This window comes from Larimichthys crocea, chromosome XIII (genome assembly GCF_000972845.2).
Source record: "Larimichthys crocea isolate SSNF chromosome XIII, L_crocea_2.0, whole genome shotgun sequence".
NCBI classification, from domain to species: Eukaryota; Metazoa; Chordata; class Actinopteri; family Sciaenidae; genus Larimichthys; species Larimichthys crocea.
The window spans coordinates 4759357-4779383 of record NC_040023.1 but is presented as its reverse complement, the minus strand read 5'-3'; the positions used below and the strand labels follow the sequence as shown (position 1 = coordinate 4779383).

The window sequence follows — 20027 nt, the reverse complement described above, 5'->3', positions numbered from 1 at the left end:
CCTCTTCTCTTCTCTGAGCTCCACCTTGTCCCGGCTCACCTTCCACTTCTCGAGTTACTTCACCCTGCTGAGCCCGCCCCTCGCCCTTCAGGGAGTAGTGTTTTGTCAGTCTTGTGAAATGGTGTTAGCTTGTGGGGCCCACTGCATCGCAAATCCCTCCAGGCTTGACGGCTGGACGGACCAAACCTCAAAGCTCGCCTGCTGTGAACTTTGGCCCCGAAAAAAAGCTGCTCTCGGGAATGAAAGGCATCCAAGACTGCTGGATCACCTTATTGGCGTACCTTATTCATGAAGTCAGAGCTCCAAGAAGGGAGGGACTTAAGAACTTGTGCGAGCGAGTGTGTTTGTGTTTTTTTTAAAAGCGAAAGAAGGAAGGAGGGAGGGAGGAAGGGAGGGGAGAGACCAAATCGCACAGGCTTGAAGGAAAGGGGGGGTGTGGGGGGGGAGGGAGAGAGGGAGGGCAAGTCTACAGAGACAAGAGAGACTAAACGACACAAGTGAGCAGTGAAGACAGGCTTGAGTTACAGGAGCTCCCATGTCTGCTTGGAGAAGAGTGAGGCGGCTTTAGGTTTTCCTCTCCTGCCGCGGGCCCTGAGAGAGGCAGAGCCCGGCAGGCCAGCAGGGACAGGAGCCATAGCATGGGACACAGTGCTAGCAGTGAGACAGTGGCCCAGCAACCAGCCCAACACAACACGGGTGAGTCCGACACCAGAGGCTCAAGCGCTGAACAGGTTGTGCTTGTGAACGTTTTGACAGGATTAGGCGAGGGGGTAAAAACGACACGGGCTGGCAGGTTCGTCAGTTTGTGTAGAAACAGCCAACCGGGCGAATACAGTACATATTTAAATCTGTACGAGCAGGTGTTTTGGAAACCAGAGAAAAAGTGGAAGGTCGGCAGGCACAGACAGGTGAAGAAGAATGCATGCAGATGGAATGTGGTGATTGTGAAACGCACAACCCACACAAACTACTCTGTGTCTGCACACAGCGCTCCATCTCCCTGCACAAGCTCCTCAGAAAAACAGGATTTGAGGGGTACCAAGGCACCAACTGACACCAGCCCCCCCCTCCTCCTCTCCATGTGGATCTGTCTTTCTTTTTGTTATCTTACACTTAGACTGCTTGGCGTCTGAAGGCATACTGTAGTCTACAGGTGTTTGAGTCTCTCTAGTTTAGCTAATAACAGTTCAAACTTTCAGAACCAGTTTTTTTTGCTGTCAGAAGGAGGGTCCTCTCCCAAGTTATGTTTGTACACCTACGATTTTTCTTAATTAAACAGCTCGCAGCTGTTCGGAAACTAGCATTTATGCAACACAGTCTGTCACTTGTTTTTTGCAAAATATCACAGCACTGTAATAGATCATGGCCTGTTAGTGTTTGCAAAGAAACAATGTTTCTGTTTAAACACTTTCCAACACTCTTGCCTACTTTAAACAAGTAACAGGAGGATATCCTCATGGTTACATATTTGCTCTGCATGCAAAAAGTATTTTTGCCGCTGGTGGGCTGTTCTGCATCTTTGGTATCAGCGTGTCATGTGATTGGCATGAGTCATATGGACGGCTTGACTGGAGGATTGCGGTGTGTTGCGTTTGGTTTGGATGTTTACAGAAGGCTGTGATGTTGGTTGTCGTAGGTTTTTGTTGAAACAGGCTCTTCTGTTCTTCAGATACGCACGCATGACTGTCTTTGACCTCATCTGATACGAGTCGATGCCTTTTTTAATTCTCTGGTTGTTGTGCGGAAAGCAGGCATCTCAGATTGTTACGCTGTATTGTAACACAAGGTCACTGCATCATGCCTCGCTTCTGTTGCAACCAAACTTCAGTAGTGTTCTCCCATTTCACCGCCACCCCCACCCCTTCCCAGTTTAACACCCACCGGTGTCTGTCAGGAATAGCTGTGAGGGATTTCACACATCCATACAACCACCGGCTTTATTTCATACAGTTGATAGACAGAACACACCCTTTTTCACATTTTATGGAGAATGACCTTTCATGAACAAACATTAGTGCAGTGCTGGGCTGAACACTAGTTGTGTTTTCTGTGACTAAACTGTAGGTGTATCGGCAAATAAATTGTAAATGTATTGAGTAGGTTTGGCTGAACAAACTCAACTAGTGTTGTCACTATACGTTAAGTTTTTACATACTTGATACCAAATCAATACTAGATCAGAAAGAGAAGGTCCACAAGGGTTAACACTGAATTAATAAAACCCAAAACTCATCTGCTTTGATCCAGCTCAGAGTTCATTTGTTAAACTTTTGGGATTCAAACATAGATTCATCTCCACTCCGCTTTTCAATAAGCAAGCTACAAAAGGCGCAAACATGCTTGCTGTTGCTGTCAAACTGTATTCTGACTGTTTGCAAAGAAACACAAACCCAGCCACCAATATTGATCTACAGTATCCAGTGTTGGAGAAATTCCAATACTCATTAACATACATGAATGTCAAACAGACAACCTGCACTGCCACAGGAGCAGTTATCATACATATAGGGAAAGAAGACACAGTCAGGAATGTTAAAAATATTACTTATTGACATACAACCTACTTCTGTGAAGTGTTTTTTTCTTTTTTCCTTTCTTATCTGCTCCCAGTAGAGGTAAATGAAACCAAGTGTGACGACAAAGGTCTAGTTTAAAAAGCAGGTCAAGGCTGATGAATACGCATATTTCTAGTCCTACCGTGTGATACAGTGTATCATTACAATCACATGCCACCTAAGCAGTGATGTCATTGCAAGAGAGCACAAGAAACTTAACACGTTCACACTGACAGCAGATGTTTGGCATATTTACTGTCATCAGCAGGTATCTAATGTGAATGTTGAAGCTAGCTATCTGAATATTAGTTTGAAATTGGAGGTAGACCGACTGCAGATATATTGATCTGTGTTGAGTATGTCGGCCAATAAGTAACTCTTGTCTCTTTATGTATCGCAGTATCTGTTACAGTTAGAAATAAGTAAATACTATTGGCTGATTTATATGGTTGAAGGATAATTTAAACTCCCAAATATTAATCATTATCATTTTTATCATTATCAGCCTCTAAAATCCACTTTATGTCAGGCTGAAATTGCTGTAACCCATAGCTGGCATCACCTGCTTCTATAGATCATAAATCAGTGAACTTGATGATTTCTGGCTTTATATTCAAATAACTTACATCTTAATATATTTGCAAAAGTGGAATTGCTACCAACAAACATACAGCAGAGAAAAAAGCACTGAACTCAGTTGTTTATCAATAAAAACGGCCGTAGGCATAGTCTTCACAACAGTCTTACTATTTTTAACTTGGATGTTGAGTCAGATTTGGTGGATTAGTGTCAGATGTTGCAGGAAGGAATGCTAAAAGCCCTCCTATCCTCTATCTGACATATGGAAAACTACCCCCATTGTTTCGACAGCATGTGGTCTGATTGTGGTTGCCTGCTGTACATACATCTCAAACTGGATGCCAACCACTGAATAAAACCCATGGGGACATAACTAAATGTGGTATGTCAGCTTTTGTATTCATGACTGATCAAATCTGGTATTCGCCTCTCTCTTCAATATACAAAAGATTTATTTTCCAAAGGCGGCCTCATGTCCTGAGCTTTCCTTTGTGACTCATTATGCTGGCTACATCTCTGACCTTGAAAAACTCATCCTCAGGACATGGGGGTTTTATACTGAGTGGAAAAGGTAACAATCCTCTTTTAATCCCTCAGTGTGAGATGTGTGACAAATGTGATGCATACAGTATCAGTGAGCGTTTGGTTAGGAAGATTGCCCCGTCCTCTGTCAGATATTGTTCAGCTGAACTATCAGTAAGTTTTGGCGTTGCTGGCGTTCAGTCTTCTCACCTTGTTCTGCGTCACTTCTCATGTCCGACCTCCATCTTATGCCCGGCATATTTGCACAAGTTTCTGTTGGATATCCCAGTTCTTTCTTTTCCACCCAATAACCACAGCTTTCACTTTGTCTGACTTGTGTAGTATTGTAACAACAACATCTGGTTTTATACTCTAATTATGTGGTTTCAGTTGCGTGCTGGTGATATTCAATAATATAATTATGTTTGTATATAAGTAATACAATTGCACCTTTTAGTAATATCAGCTTCTTCTTCACAGCAGTGCAGTCAGTGATGATAGTGCGGTGTGTTTCTGAGAAATTATGGCTTTTGTCACCAGTGGTAGCAGTTTTTCTTTCAAGACTCTACCAATTGGAAGAGAAAGTTCTATTATAAATCAAAATAGACTTACAGTTTATATGTATTTACATTTTGCCTGCACTTTTTGGGGATTGTTGTCCTTCTTAAATGGACAAAGATGCGTCATACGACCTTGAGTATGCATATTTGGGAATCAGCGACTGTCGTTCAGTTATAGATTGACGTCCACATGCCTGCCGCTCATGGCACATCTATTGCGCACATTCCTTGTTAATCACAACTGGCATCGCACATGTCGCCTTCACACCATCATGTACCGCTCAGTTAAACTGCTCTAATGAGAAAATGAGCTCAGCTGACCTCCTGTACGTTGACTTCTACGTAAGTTGCCTGCTCTTTAAACACAGGCCGTGTTGCTTTGCTCTGTGCTCTCTGTTGTGTAACAGCTGCCGTCCGACTCATCACCTAAGAATTACAGTAGTGGTTTCACACCCAGTTATTGCCGTCTCTGGTTTTTCAACAGGATATGAAGAGCAACGTGGAACTTTCGAGTCATGGTTTCATGATCACAGTTTGTTTAGTTTTTCTTTCACCATCTAAACTTTTGCTATTGCTGACAAACTCATCACTGCTATGACAAAAAAAAACAAAAAAACATATTCATTCACACCAGCCTGTAAATCAAACCAGAAGAAGCTGTGTCCATACTTGACTGTCTGGCTCTCGTGTGACTGCTAAGCAGGCAGTAAGAGTGGAATTTGGACCAGCCTTGTTTTGAGGTTTGGTCCTTTTTTTTATTGTGTCGGATAATTGAAGCCGGAGCTTAGAGCTGGAGCCCTACCCTGTGTACGGATATGCATACCTGATTAGGAAACTAACCTTGTGTCTGTTGCAGTCAGGAAAGAAGGACTCTTTTGTTTTTATTTGAGATTATTATAGGTTGATATTGGCCTGTCTGCCAGCTAGTCATGATATCCAATATAAAACTATGTGTTCATATCCTGCCTGAAATTGCCACTATGACAGTCAAGTGTTCAAGACTTTGTCAAAGACTCACTGAGACAGAAGATGCCTGAACAGTAGTGTTTGCTGTAGTCACAGGCTCTGGGTATGTACTAGCCTGAAGATTAAATTCCACTGTGTCCAATTTGTAATAGAGGCTTGCCAAGAATTTGTGATAAGCCTAAAGACCATGTGGGTTTGTCAATACAACATAGCATAGACTTATCAGTTACATTCACATGAGCACAATGGACCGTTGTGTTTGGTTAAAAACTCTTACTAAAATGTGGTTTTAAAAAAGGCTGTGGCACGGCTCGGAACATAGACCCCAACGCGCCCAACATTGAGTTTACTGAAACTCGATGGTTTCAGGAACAAACCACAGTTACCACATCAGTTTTTTTTATTTATATGTGCTTCAATCAAACAAAAAAACCCCATAAAACTTGTGAGTCAAGCGTTGAGTCATCTGTTGTTTGCCATTATGTCATGTTCATGCAGACGATGAGGTCGACTTGCAACACGGCACGACGCAGGGTGAAGAAGGAAACTCTGGCGGGGGAACGCCACCATCCAAGCGCAAAGGCAAGTTCTCCAAAATGGGAAGGATCTTCAAGCCCTGGAAATGGAGAAAGAAGAAGCCGAGCGAGAAGTTTGCTGAAACATCAATAGGTATTGCTTGATACAAGGAGTTATTATTCTCACTTGTTGTGAATACTAAATGCGAGGTTAATTCGTCTCTCTTTCTACCCCTTTTTCAGCCTTGGAACGAAAGATTTCTGTTAGAAAAAGTCGGCAAGAGCTGATTGCAAGAGGTGTCCTAAAGGATATCCCAGAGAATGGTATGTTTGCTTTGTTAAAGAACACGCTGTGGATGAATTGGCTCCATTTTTAATGATGCTAACTGTATCTTACTTCTTATGTCTTCCTGGGACAGAGAGTAATGATGTAAACCACTCCAAAGGTCCACCACTGAAGAATGGACACCCTGTACCAATGGACGTGGACAGGATATCGGATGCAGGGCCGCGAGTGTCTCGAGGGGAATCCGACAGCAAGGTGAATCCCCTCAGGCCGCTCCTAGTAGATGAACGTCGAAACAGAGCGCCGTCCGATGCCTCCCGAAGTAACCGGGCGCCTCTGGATGTGGACTCTCATGCACGTCTTTCTGTGGACCCGGACAGACGAAGCCGTCTGCCATCAGATGTCGATAAGAGAGGTGGATCTTTACCCCGGGGACCCCCACAAGATGACAGATACCGCAGAGAGGAGAGGAGAGACGGCAAAGATGACAGGGAGGACCGAGGAAGGAAAAACAGAGACGACGTGGAAAGAAAGGACCGGCGAGATGAAAGGGAAAGGAATGGTGGTGTTGACCGGAGGGAAGATAGAGACTTCAGAGAAAGGCGGGAATATAGAGATGACAGAGACAGAAGAGATGAAAGACCAGAGAGAGACAATAGGGAGCGAAGAGATCGCGACGAGAGGGAACGGCGAGATCGCGACGAGAGGGAACGGCGAGATCGCGACGAGAGGGAACGCCGGGATCGCGACGAGAGGGAAAGGAAGGATCGCGATGAGAGGGAAAGGAAGGATCGCGACGAGAGGGAGCGCAGAGATCGCGACGAGAGAGAAAGGAAAGACAAGGATGAGAGAGAAAGGCGAGATCGGGACGAGAGGGAACGCAGGGATCGCGACGAGAGGCAAGGGAGGGACAAGGGAGAAGACAGGGATTGGCGTCTTGAGAGGGAAAGGAGAGATGACAGAGAAAGAGAAGACAGAGAGAGGAAAGACGTCCGGGGAGAAAGAGACGATGGGGACAGGAGAGATGACAGAGACAGACGAGAAGACCGAGAGAGGAGAGAGGATAGGGACAGACGGGATGACTGGGCCAAGAGGAATGAAAGAGAGCGACGAGATGAGCGGGAAAAGAGGGAGGAGAGGAGGGAAAGGCTGGAGCCTCAGCGCTGTCTGGATGAATCCCGCTCCACGATCAGGCCCATATCCGAGATGGACTTGCGGCCTACTCTACAGAAGAGCTCCTCAGAAGACAACAAGAGGGCTCGCCCGATGTCGGAGGCTGACAAGAGGACGACCCTGCCCAGATATATCCCAGCTGCAGAGTTCAGAGATCGCTCAGGTACGGTAGCTAACGCAGCGTGTGTTTTTCTACTCATCCTGCCAGTTTGTGACATTCAAAGGCGCGATGGCAAACTACTAGTCAGGTCATGTTACCTCGTCACAGTTTATTCTGACATTGTACAACATCATAAAAACTCACACATACATATTGCCTCCAGCTCTTATCAGGAAAAAAATAATTATTTCTACTGGCGAGCAGCTCTCCTAATATTCCTATTGGAAATAGTCTGAAAGTGCAAAAATGTATTCTAAAGTTTATCTGAAGCTAATACGAGACTTTGTACTGAAAATCCACCAACACTGGAGGATATTTATTTGATTTAATTAACTCAGATTTAAACCTCTTTGTTTCCCTCCAGTGCAACTAAGCAAATATTTTGTACTAAACAGACAGTAACACTGGGAGAAACCCACATGATTCAGACTCGTTAACTTCAAATAATAACTGAACGAGGGCGGTGGATTTCTGCTCTCAGTCCAAACAACTAACGACGAATAACTGAGCAAACGATGCACAGAGCAATTGAAAATGAAAGCGACTGCTTGTCGCAGTTAGTCGGAACTTTTATGTCCTGTTTGTACTTGTCGGGTTGATATGCTTGACAATCCGTCTCTTGAGAACTGCACACCATTTTCCCAAGAATGAATGTTTTGCTATGATGAAATGCCAACGTGTGTGCAAAGCAAAGTTGCTCCTGACGGAGCTGCAGAAGGCATTCAGGGTAAATGATTGAACTGTAATTGTGACGGGAAGCGAACAGGCTCAATTTGCAAGCCTCAACAAACTGAAACAATAAATATTAAGCTCTGATATGTGTGATCCAGGTAAACGTGAAAAGAGCTGAGAACAAATCAGTTCGACTTCTTTGATGTCTGTCCATGTGAGCTGTGTGTACACTTCAGTTCATCTCATTCATGCTGCTCTAATAAGTGTAGAGCCTTGATCAGAGGCCTCTGTGTAACCTCTGAAACATCTGCTTATTTTACAAGCTTCACTAACACCTCCCCTTCCACTTCACTGTGTGATGACCCTTTTGTGTAGCAGTAGAAACCTCTTTCTTTAACGTGTGTTTTCTATGCATCTGTAGAGTCCGCTGGTGTCCGCTTTGCCCCTGAACATCCAGCACAAGACTCCCAGCAGGAACCTCCACCCAAACAGGCCCTGCTCCCCCCTAAACTGCTCACTGCTCCCTCCACTGAGTCCGGCAGGAGTCCCCCCGCTTCCTCCTCTTCATCCTCCTCATCTTCTTCCTCCTCCTCCTCGTCCTCCTCCGCTCCTGTAGCTGTGGCCAAGCCGCCGAGGACCGTCTCCCTAATAGTCGACGACACACCTCGAACCTCCGCTGCTGACCCTGACGTGCCGCCCCCTGTCCCTCCCCATGCCAAGCAGCCTCCCGTGCCTCCACCCAAACCCACCAACCGCAACAGCAACCCCGCACTGATCGGTGAGTTTGCTGCCGTCTGCTTCTGAAGTTTTATAGGACACATAAAAATTAGTCTGTCTCTATAAACAGCTGCTTTAGTCTTTGTGTGTCTGTGTTTATACTTGCTCTTGTTAAACAACCTCCAAAATGAGCGTTGCAGGATTTTAATGAGGGAAACTTTTAAGAGAAACTGTGGAGGGGATTGTTTAAATCCAGCTTTGACGTGCAGTTTAATACCAAAGGGCCACAGACCACTTAGCTGTTTAAAGCATGATCACAAAATACTGTTGCAATGTTTCCCATAAGCTGTGTCCTTAAAATGCTCTGACACTTGAGTTAGCAGCTTCAGTCTAAATGTAGTGCCGGAGGTAAGCTATACCTTAGCTTGCACCACACATGTTTTCCTTCAATACTGACGCTTGTAGTCTGTCACAGGCAATGTGATCCATCTCTTTCTCTGTGATGACACTGACAGGAAAGCTTTTTATCATATGCAAGGGCACAAGCGTGATTTCATGCTCCGATGACTCGACACTACTTATTTCTAAGAAATACTTTAAAGTGTTTCGGTGTTGACTTCTGATTCAAGAAACTTTTTTTGACACGTTCATTATTAATGATCATTATATGAGTGATACAGCCTCAGTATAAAACAAAAGCGATCAATAAATGTTTGTTTAATTATTAAATAACAGTTCAAACTTGGTAAGAAATGTTACCTTTGTCAAAAAAAAAAGCAGTAACGTTTCTTTTTGTTATTAAAAATAACATTTGTGTGTTTTTCTATAATTAATAAAACCTTGATTACAATTCATCAGCTATAGTTAATTAGCCCCCATCTTTTATGTTATTTCTTCAATCCAAAGGCCAACATAAACCATAATTGACTTAACTATATACAGATTAATTAAATTAGATTTGTTGTTTGGACTCCATTCTCGAAGGAGCAACCTAATCTCCAACACCAGGCCCATGCATAATATATTTGCCTCCATTTGATTCAGTGCAGGTACGCGATAAACTTAACCCAGGACACTTTGGAAGGACACGTAGTTCAGTGTTTTCCTCATAAAGGTTTATTCACAGAGCAGCAGAATGTCCTCGAATCTCACTGCTTCAATAAGACACCCTGTTGTAGGTGACTTGATGTTTGCCATGAAACGTCTGTCTCTGGGACAATGTTATAAGTAAAGATGTCGCAACCGAACAACATAGGTACTTTATTTACTTTACTCTCAAACAGATGAAGCTGCAGGTGCATTTCTGACCTTCTGATATTCTGAAATATTTTCATAGATCAAAGGCTCTTTCATTCAGACCGAAGGATTTACGTGGTATGTTGGGTGTGCGAGATGTTTGCCCTCATCTGTTTCAAGGATGCAGTTAGTTTTTGTTTACTATGGTGTGGCTGTTGTGATTTTTCACAGATTTGATCATGTGTGGTTATTAAGGCTATTTAAATATTGAGCTCTAGGTGTTCCCAAATCTAACTGTGTGCTCGCAGTCTGGCAGTGAGTCTGTGGCTCGTTGCTGTCTAGGTGTTTTTCAATGTGTTGCTAGTGTGCAGTTTCGATGTGTGTTCTGCCGCCAGTCTCTGAGGAGAGGGCACGCACCGGCTTGTCTTTCCGACATTTATGCAATGCCAGCACTCTGGAGGTTAGATAGAAACTGATTTGGCTTTTAGCATTTCATATCCTTTGTCCCAGCATGCCACAGCTGCTCTTGTTTACAGCCCATCCCAGCACCGTCTCTTTGGAGCGGTGTCTGTGGCGGAGAGGGCGCATTCCTCTACCATGTTGCCAGTTGAGGTTTCTATTGAAGGTGTTAACTGCGTTTCATTTCACTCTGTCACATTCACACAGTCTACAGGTGTTTCTGTACAAGAGCAGCTTAATTTACTGGCTGTCTGCGATGACACTGTTATTGGAGCGACTTTGTGCATGTGCGCACATGTCGGCAATCCCTGGAGGATCTTCTGTTTTCCTCTCTGCCTATGTGTTATATAATTTTAATATTTAATATTAAATTCTCAGTTGTTTTCCCAAAATAAAGGTCTATATGCTGAGTATGTGATGAGGATTAAAGCCCGACCATTACTGGATTTTTTTGTTTTTGTTTTTGTTTTTTTAGGCCAATATTCTTGATATTTGGGAATTTAAAAGATCTGATAGCAATTTATGTTTTTAATTAACATGTAACTTAAAAAAAAAAAATCTGGTCTCGATACAGATTCCATGGATTTGTTTTTGATTTCCTGGGTGGGATATTTTACAGTGTAAAAAAATGAACTTACCAGTGCTCCCTGGTGGAGAAACTGTGTAAAAGTGTCTCTGTTTTTGTTCAACTTTTAACGTTCTGTACTGCATTTTCTCATCTGCAATAAGCCGCTATATTCATCTAACTAAATGAACGAGAACTGTTTTACCGCGATGACTGAGCAGAAATGTCAGAAGAATCCTAAAATGAATCATCCTGCGGTACTACTACTTTATGTATTTCTTATCTTATGCTCAGAGTTATTCCTCCACAGAAGTCGTTTAACATCCATGGGTGGATATTCACTTTAGCTTCTGGACTTTGTAAAGCCAAGACAAACATCATTCGAAACCACCCCTCTTGTATTCCTCTCCCAGCTTGGAATGTAAACTCAGCCCCATCCCTGACATCTCCACTCATTTTTGCCAGCCTCCTCATTGAACAGGGGGTCTAAGGTCAGGCAGCCTTGTTACTGGACCAGCTGGAGACGCCAGAGCGAGCACGGCCTGTATCTTTCTCTACCCGTATACCTGCGGCACAGGACCGCCCAGATCTACTCAGGTACCCATCGGGGCGCCAGATCTCAATGCATCTTAACAGCGACTGCAGACTGGTTGTATGAATTCACCACCCTCGTAGCGTGTGGAGTACCTCACCTCCATTTTAACACCAGTACTGCATTGCATGTGTATTGCAGCCACCGGAGCTGTTTTCAGGTCGACTAATTTAACTCTAAACGCTGCCAATGAAACATTGCATGGACGTCTAATGTGCTGGAGTGCATTGAATGAGTTTGTTGATCCCATTGGATGTTATTTGTGTGTCACCCTCCACTGACTCAGCAGCGTTAATGAAACTAACTTCACCCCTGCTACAGTCTGACTGTGCATCTTCATGTTTGTGCATCTCTTTCTATATGACAGGTATTGATTACTGTTACGATTGATTTGTTTTAACAGCGGAGCTTTCACAGCCTGGCAGTGGTATCATCATAGTACCAGCACCGGCTAAGCGCTCTCCACCAACGCCACCAAAGAGGATGACCCCCGTCACCAAGCGGCATTCTGTGGACCCCTCACCTCCAAGTCAGGGGCCAGAGTCTTCCACCGCTGACTGGTCCTCTGCCCCGGTACAGATTCCCCCCGAGAACAACGAGGACAAGTCGAATTCAGTAGCTCCTCAGACCTCCGTCGAGTCTCTGCCTCCACCACCGTCCCACATACCTCCATCCCCTCCCAGGTCTCAGTCGCTCCAGCCTCCCAGTTCCTCCTCCTCTGGTCCTATTCCAACTGTGCAAGCCGATCCCCCGAGCCCAACCACAGAGCCTCCCAGCCAGCCTCCAGCCATCCCCTTACACATCCTCATCCAGAGAGCCCTGGGCAGCCCCGGCCCGGTTCAGTACAACCCAGACAGCTCCAAGAGGGCACACTCACTACTGTTTGAGTCTCCTCCAGATTTCCTCATCGAGGGCAACTCAAGGCACTCTCTCCCCATCACCATCGAACCTCTCAGGCTGTAAGTGACCCACGTACTAACATTACACGCAAACTGCTTTGCCTGTAAGTTTACTTTTTGGATTTTAGTTTCAGAGTTTCAGGATCTTTAGACACTGTTAGGTCAGAGTTTTATCCACAGGATGTGAAAGTGAAAGCAAATCTATAGTCCAGTTCCTGAAACTTAATTAAACAATCAATTAATCCAACAAAAGAAGATATCTGAACTACTACCAAATGAATAATTGATTAATCAAGATCAAGATTAATCAAATTTAGAGATTAACTCCTGACTCCTCACTGGGGATGCATCTGATTTCTTTATTACCTTTATTACGTTTAAAACAGTCACTTTTTTTAACCTGTAAAGGTTCAACTACATTGACTTGTTTTTGTCACTTGCAATCAGTAAGTGCAACCTAAACAACACATTTATTCAACACTCAACAAAACAGCCCTCCGGGGCAGAACACTCGCATAAGGGACATGTTTCATTTTTACTAAAACTGCAAAAACAAACTAAAAATGCTCATGTGACGGTGATATGTTGTGGAACTTGGATTGTTCCTCCTTAATATAGTCATACCGTCAGCGTCTCTAATTGTTTCATCCCATCTCCTCACCCATGAAACTTTATTTTTTGTTTTCCTCAACTTTACTTCCTGTTGTCATTTGCATTAATAGTTGCATGTAATAGTTTTATTTACAGAGCCAAAGTAAGAGAGAGAGCCTGTGTAGATTAATTTTTGGATAATCAGCCACGGGACACAACAAAAGTCAGACGTTATTCAGCAAATAACAGAACAACAAGACTACTTTAATCTAAAAATGAAAAGAGGAGCAATGTCAAAGAACAAATTAAACAAGTGCACATGTTCTCTTGAATAGGCTGCTGCAGGCTAACGGCAAGAGAGCAACGCCCGTCTGTCAGCCAAAAAAAGACACATGTAGAGCTACACCTTGTTCATCTCTTCAGCAAACAATTGAGCTTTATTCCCTCACCTGGCAGAGTTACAGATAGCCTACAGCTGTACCTCATATTGCTTGGATTAGCACATCAGGGCAGGTTGTGGTTACAGGAAGCCGAAAAAGTATTACAGTTAATTCTCATGCTTGGGCACAACAGAAAATAAGACTGTACTCGTTCACAGGCCAGAGGACGACGACTTTGACTTGGAGGAGGAGATGCGGAAGCTTCACCCTCAGAGGGTTTCTCGCCAGGCCGAGCTGGAGCCCCGCAGCAGGAGGGGTTTGGTGGGAGACCCCAGAGTGAGTGTCATCCATGAGGGCGGAGGCCCCGGGGACAGCGAGGAGGAGTCCGACTCTGACGGCCCCATCCTGTACAGAGACGACGACGATGACGACGATGAGGAAGGCCCTCCAAGTGAGTTGATCTTTCTGCTAAATTTGAAGCACCCATCCAGGTTTGACCTTTCTTTGTCATCATGACATCCGGTATAACGCAGTTCGTTGTGTCGTTTAACACCCGTGCTTTGTGACGTGTGTGTTTTTTGAATATATTGTGCCGGTTACTAATAATTCATGGCTCATGTGTTTTAACAGGTGGGCTGGCAAGCCGTGTGAAGAGGAAGGACACATTAGCCCTGAAGCTGGAGAGACAGGAGAGGTTAGAGAGAGAGGATAGGGAGAACCAGGAGAACCACGACGGCATGAGTTGGAACAACAGGGAGCAGTGGTTGGAACTGAGGAACAGGATCGGTACCACGCTGAACCGGTAAAGGACAAATCAGTGTTTATGCATCTACCCTAACTGATTACATACATTATTTATAGTGTATTTCATGTTGTTGCATCCACTCCCAAGGACAACTGTACTCAACAGTGTTTTGTGTGTTCAGGCGGCTGAGTCAGAGGCCGTCAGCAGAGGAGCTGGAGCAGAGGAACATCCTTCAAGGTAAGACTCTTCCTCCACCCCCTCACTCCTTCACTCCTTCATTCATGTGTTTATTTGCATTTGATTTCTCTGCACCACAGTGTCAAGCGTATTGATAATCACTAAACACATTAGTTTGTGAAATTTTTCTGATTTTAAATCATTTCAATAATAATTTGAATACTAGTACAGCACCAACACTCCCTCACACACAAATACATGAACTGGTATTTAAAAAGAAGTATGTGGGTCCTTGATGTATACTTTAGACTTGCACATGTTTTTGGTGTGATATGGTGACGGGGAGATGGATTTAAGTGTGTGTATGCATTCGACACACCGGTAGATTTCTGTCACACTTTGTCAGGGATTTGTCTTGCATCCTGCATGGATGAAATACATTTTAATACACGTTAACAAGAGGAGCAGAAGAGCTTTAGTCAGTGAGGAAATGCACAGGTGAAGAGACATGTAACACTGGTAAGCCTAAAGTTAATCTTAATCATATAAAATATTAAAATGTGTTTTTATCTTCATGCGCTAGTCAATTTTTAGATGTTTTGTTTTGCTTCCACAACATTCTTTCAGACTAGAGGGGGAAAAAAAACTGCCTAAATACAGATTTTGGTGTTTCTTTTATGACACTTTGTTTATTTATACGTTAGCGTTACATAATGCAGCATTTGCAAAATGAACGCCCCCTTGTGGTGTGTTGTTAAAACAACGCATAGACACACAAGTATTGTGAAAACCAGCCTGCTGTGCTGTGAAACATCAGTACAGCATCGCCACGATGCCAAGTTGGTCCCCAGAAGCGTGTATTAACATAATACTTCTCAGAATCTGTCAGCACGTTTCCATCCAGGATTCATACCACCGCGCCGCGTCTCGCTTGTCCCCGAATGACCAGGCCAAGACGACGCTAAAACAATGCAGCGCCTTGTGCAGAGCGAGGCGCTGATTAAAGAGTCCCGTTACTGCAGCGTGCCGACAGCAGCTCGGGTGAAAGCCACCTGACTGGCTGCTGTGTTTCCCCTTCCTCATGGAATGTCTTTTCTTCCCGCAGCCAAGAACGAAACGGATCGACGATTAGAGAGATGCGAGATCAAACGCAGACTCACGAGAAAGGTCAGGATGCAACCAAGTCACTGTATCATACACCCTGCAGACGGACTTTATTTAACGTGTTGTTGTTGTTGTTTGTCATCAGCTGTCCCAGAGGCCAACGGTGGCCGAGCTCCAGGCGAGGAAGATCCTGCGTTTCCACGAGTACGTCGAGTCCACCCACGCTCACGACTACGACCGGCGAGCAGATAAACCGTGGACCAAGCTCACTCCTGCTGACAAGGTGAGACTCAACATCCTCACCAACACACACTCCTTATAGTAGCTGCGCTTCTGAGACTTAGAGCTTCTTAGCAAGAGAGAGCCTAAGCCCTGTGCGTTTTTTTTAACAACGTCTTCTACTTGGGTCAACTCTGAGAGGATTTGCATTCCAAGCAGATTCAGTATCGAGGAGGAATCCCAGGAATGCACACACACACACACAAACGCACAGCTTTAATGGCTTTAAGTTATACCCAGTGAATTACCTGGACCACTGAAGCTCAGAAAATGTGTAGGAAGAGAAATTATATGCATATTGGAAGTGTCATGTTTAATTTGTGCTTAGATTACTTTAAAAATAGTCAAAAATAACCTAGCTTTGATCGTACACACACTTCCTTTCTTCTTTTGTGCCTCGCTATAAGTGGGTAAAACCATTCCAGGCTCAAGAGCTGTTTCTTTCATGTCTCCTGTCAGGCTGCCATCCGCAAAGAGCTCAATGAATTCAAGAGTTCAGAGATGGAGGTTCACGAAGAAAGCAGGATCTATACCCGGTCAGGCTTGTATACAACACTCATTAATAATTCACCTCAACTGTTCTGAGTTTATTCAGCAGCCTCCATCAATACTTCATGAGTTCTGTGTTCTCTTCTGCTGATTTCCCCTGAAGATGGCGATGACAGGTCTAAAATAACCTCTCGACCTCTCATTCCACCAGGTTCCATCGACCGTAGATGTCCAAATGCTGACCAGAAAAGCACTTAACCTGCGAAGGAGCGAGGTGACCCGAGGAGTCCCCCTCTCCACTACGAAATGAACGTGGCCCATTTGGTCCGTCTATTTTTTAAAAAAAATATATATGTAAACTGACTGCCTGCTGACCTGCTCCAGCCTGAAGACGCTGCTGTCACTGGTAACTGGAACCACAAGAGAAAGAAGCCACACGTCGGTTCGACCTCAGGTGGTTCTCGGACGTACTCCAGTTCTTAGACTGCGGAATTAAAGACAGGAGGAGTTTGTCGGTGCGTCCACGTCGGAGGCACCCGGTGCCAACACTAAACGAGGGAGGACCTTCCCTCCCTTCTGCTGAGGACTCGATTGAACTGAAAGAATAACAGTTATCACACTGTCTCTGAGGGGGAAACCACTCTCGCCCTGCCTTTACATTACTCTTCCTCTCTCGCTCACAGAACAGGAAGACTATGCACATAACGAGATCACTGTAGGTCCTGTTAACACTGTCGGTACCACTGAGCTAATCTGGACTCTGTTTAAACACTGTGTTTATATGTTAGGTACTACAAATGTCTACTTAAAAAGGTGCCACACAGCACCAAGCCTTACTCCTCACATGGTCTCACACACACTTATGTAATTTAAAGTTCAGACACAATGTGAAAGACTCTGTGTACAGGAGCGTGTCTCTTATTTAAAACTCAGTCGTATCTTTATTTGAATCAACAGTTTGGAGCTCTGTGCGTAGACGGAGCGCTGATTCCAACCTAATATCGGAGCGTGTGCATTTTCACTGTATCGTGTTTGATCATTGAAATGATTCTCATGGAGCACATATCACTAGATTATTTTCAAATAAGGCACCTTATGTTCCTTAAATGGGTGTGTAGAAAATTCAAAGTTTTTGAGCCTATAAATTCTGTTTATAATTGAAATATTCAAGCAGGAAAATGTACATATTTTTATTTTCCTGGCTGTTTTATGGTACTTTATATATGCAAGTCCATAGCTGGCTGCACTTGTATAGATCAATTATGTAGATTTGATTGACTTTATATTGTACATCCACATTAATGCCGATGTTTTAATTGTAAAGTATTTCTCAGATGTTATTTCCGACTAGTAATGGCACAAAATATTCCTCTTTTTTTTTTGATACAGAGAGATCTTTAACATGTTTTTGCAAGACACACTGTAAAAATGAACTGATCCAGTCAGAAATTAAAAATAACCTGTGATTTTCATTTCATTATGGCGTCATTCATCCAGTCTCTTAACAGCAATGGATCCTTCTGTCTGCTGGAGAAATACCTGAAGTGAATAAAGAGTATATGGCCTTTTATAATGACCAGATGAGGGCAGTGTTATATATAAAATGTACGCATTGATTCAACAGTTTTTTTTTTAATCATGCCTTCGCTCACACAACTGTTGAACAGAAGAGTTCGAGAGCATCTGACATTTCTTTTAACAAACCTCTTTGCCCCCTTTAACCTCCCCCGTGATGCTAATTAACACTAAATAGGCACGGACACGTCGGTCAGCAGGGACGCAGCTTCACTGTTCACACATGAGCTGAATGTCAAATAATTATCAGAGTGAACTAATTTGAAGGGAAACACCTTTTTTTAATGTGATGAATTATTTTAGTATCCTCAGATGTAGCACAAAAGAATGTAGATTTAGTACATAACCCATCGATTTTAAAAACGAATAATCGTTAAATAAATATACTTATATAGTTTAATTTTTAACCCTGATGTGCATATCGGGTACACTTCAATAAACATCTTTAAAGACCCATTACTCATGTCAATAGAAGTAACACTTCAGAACATAAATAATAAACACCACACTTAATTTAAAGCCATTGATCCGTTTCAGCAAAACCTAATCTGTCAAACAAACAGGTTGAGGAAAAGGACTTAGAGGATAGGTGCACAACAGTTTTCATTTTTTCCCAGCAGAAATGATGGGGGTCTAAATCCACAGTCCTCATTCTGTCTGTGGTTTATATAAAGGTAATAAATCTTCAGCAGTCAGACTTTAAAGGTGTAATACGTAAGAAGTGGCTGCCTGTTGAACAGTGGCTGCGTGCCACCAGAGTTTCCCATAGCTGGGAATGGGCACCAGAACCAGATGTAGGAAAACGGGCAATGTAATCTAGCTCAGCAGTCTCCCACTGAACACATGCCAGACTGGGACCAACTACAGTCTGGTGCAAGACTGACAGAGGCCAGTTTCAGGACAGAACTATGATTCAGATGACAAAAATTCAGAGAGTTCAGGTGGGGACAGGAGGCCAAGCAACAATGAGCGCCCACTTGTGATGGGAAATCATTTGGCTCAGCTCACCAAGAAGACCCGGTTCTTTCGGCTCCCAAACGGCTCTTCATTTTACCACTTTATACCTTTTTATAATTCAGCCAAATTCAGCACTGTTCTGACCTCTGATTTGTATTTGAACACATATATCACTTAAATTTCAATAAATAGCTGTAGCCATTGGCATTTACAGTTGTAAAATCCCTTGTAACTCTCTGAAACCACCCGATGATTGCACTAACTCGCTTGAAGAACCACTCTGCTACACAAAGCAGATAGAAACGAGAAGGGTTGGAAATCACTTGCAATCATTTTAGCCAATTCTTCATAACTTCATATTGCCTTTGACATAAATTGGCTTATAGAGCTCTGTGTTGTTGTCGTGACCTGATGCATGGGAGTTGTTATGTAATTTTCTATCCTTAGGTTACACATGTAGGCCTTGAGGTCCTCGGCAGTATTAGTTGTTTGGCTTTGATTGAGAACAGCAGGTGCCACTCTATCTCGACACTGTGGTGGCCAGGGTCAAAGAGACCTATTGCTGCCTTCTTAGACATAATAGATAGCTGGCAGTTGACGTTCCAATCTGCGTAGACAGACATATGTGTCTCTAGACTAGAATATGCTGACAATAACACCTTGACTAATTCTGGGCGTATAGTATTCGTGGTGTTATCTTGGGGTTTAAAGTCGATCCACCAGCACGAGTTTGGCAGAATGTGAAACCGACTGAGGCACTTCTGATGAACTTTGAGAGTGTCTCTAATTCTCCTTGGCCAAGCATCAATAAATAATACAGCATAAGACATTAGAGGCTCCTGAACACTTCTTTCCTTCCTGACCATTGACCTTTGACTTCAGCAATTTCTCCACCACAGGGGTAGCAGCAGCAGCAACAGGTGGAGCTGGATGCACATTTCTCATATGTCTGTGCAGGTTGTTTGTGTAACCCTGCATAAAGGTCAAAGTCAATCAGTCTTTTTTTTTTTAACTATTTCTTTACATTCTGTTAAATTAATTTCAAAATGTGTTATACTAAAATTCTCACACATAGCTCCTTTAAACAAACCAAATATATATGTTTTAAGTGTTCAAACATGTGTAGACTAGCACAGAAATCCCTTGCTTTTGTTACTGCAGCAGAGAAACACCATCTGAAGAAAACTAAAGAGGGAATTCTCCACTAACAAGACAGCAACGTTACAACATGCCTAACTGATTTGACCTGATATAGATATATGCATGCATGAGTT

General features: G+C 43.5%; 1 protein-coding gene across 7 annotated transcripts in view; it reads left to right on the top strand.

Moving 5' to 3' along the window:
* phactr4a (phosphatase and actin regulator 4a) overlaps nt 1-17598 on the top strand; it is a 31888-nt gene extending 14290 nt beyond the window's left edge. For 5 of the 7 annotated variants that reach the window (XM_027286427.1, XM_027286426.1, XM_019258496.2 and 2 more), the window contains 13 exons: nt 5681-5851; nt 5941-6021; nt 6117-7319; nt 8410-8766; nt 11431-11562; nt 11961-12516; nt 13646-13878; nt 14058-14229; nt 14354-14409; nt 15455-15516; nt 15599-15736; nt 16192-16268; nt 16433-17598. In XM_027286427.1, the coding sequence (XP_027142228.1) occupies nt 5681-5851; nt 5941-6021; nt 6117-7319; nt 8410-8766; nt 11431-11562; nt 11961-12516; nt 13646-13878; nt 14058-14229; nt 14354-14409; nt 15455-15516; nt 15599-15736; nt 16192-16268; nt 16433-16448 (3254 nt within the window). In that variant the 3' untranslated portion in view covers nt 16449-17598. Of the gene's footprint in view, nt 1-470; nt 697-5680; nt 5852-5940; nt 6022-6116; nt 7320-8409; nt 8767-11430; nt 11563-11960; nt 12517-13645; nt 13879-14057; nt 14230-14353; nt 14410-15454; nt 15517-15598; nt 15737-16191; nt 16269-16432 lie in introns of those variants that run through there. The other 2 variants (XM_019258479.2, XM_019258498.2) reach the window with 2 other exon arrangements.
* Nucleotides 17599-20027: the final 2429 nt, after the last annotated feature.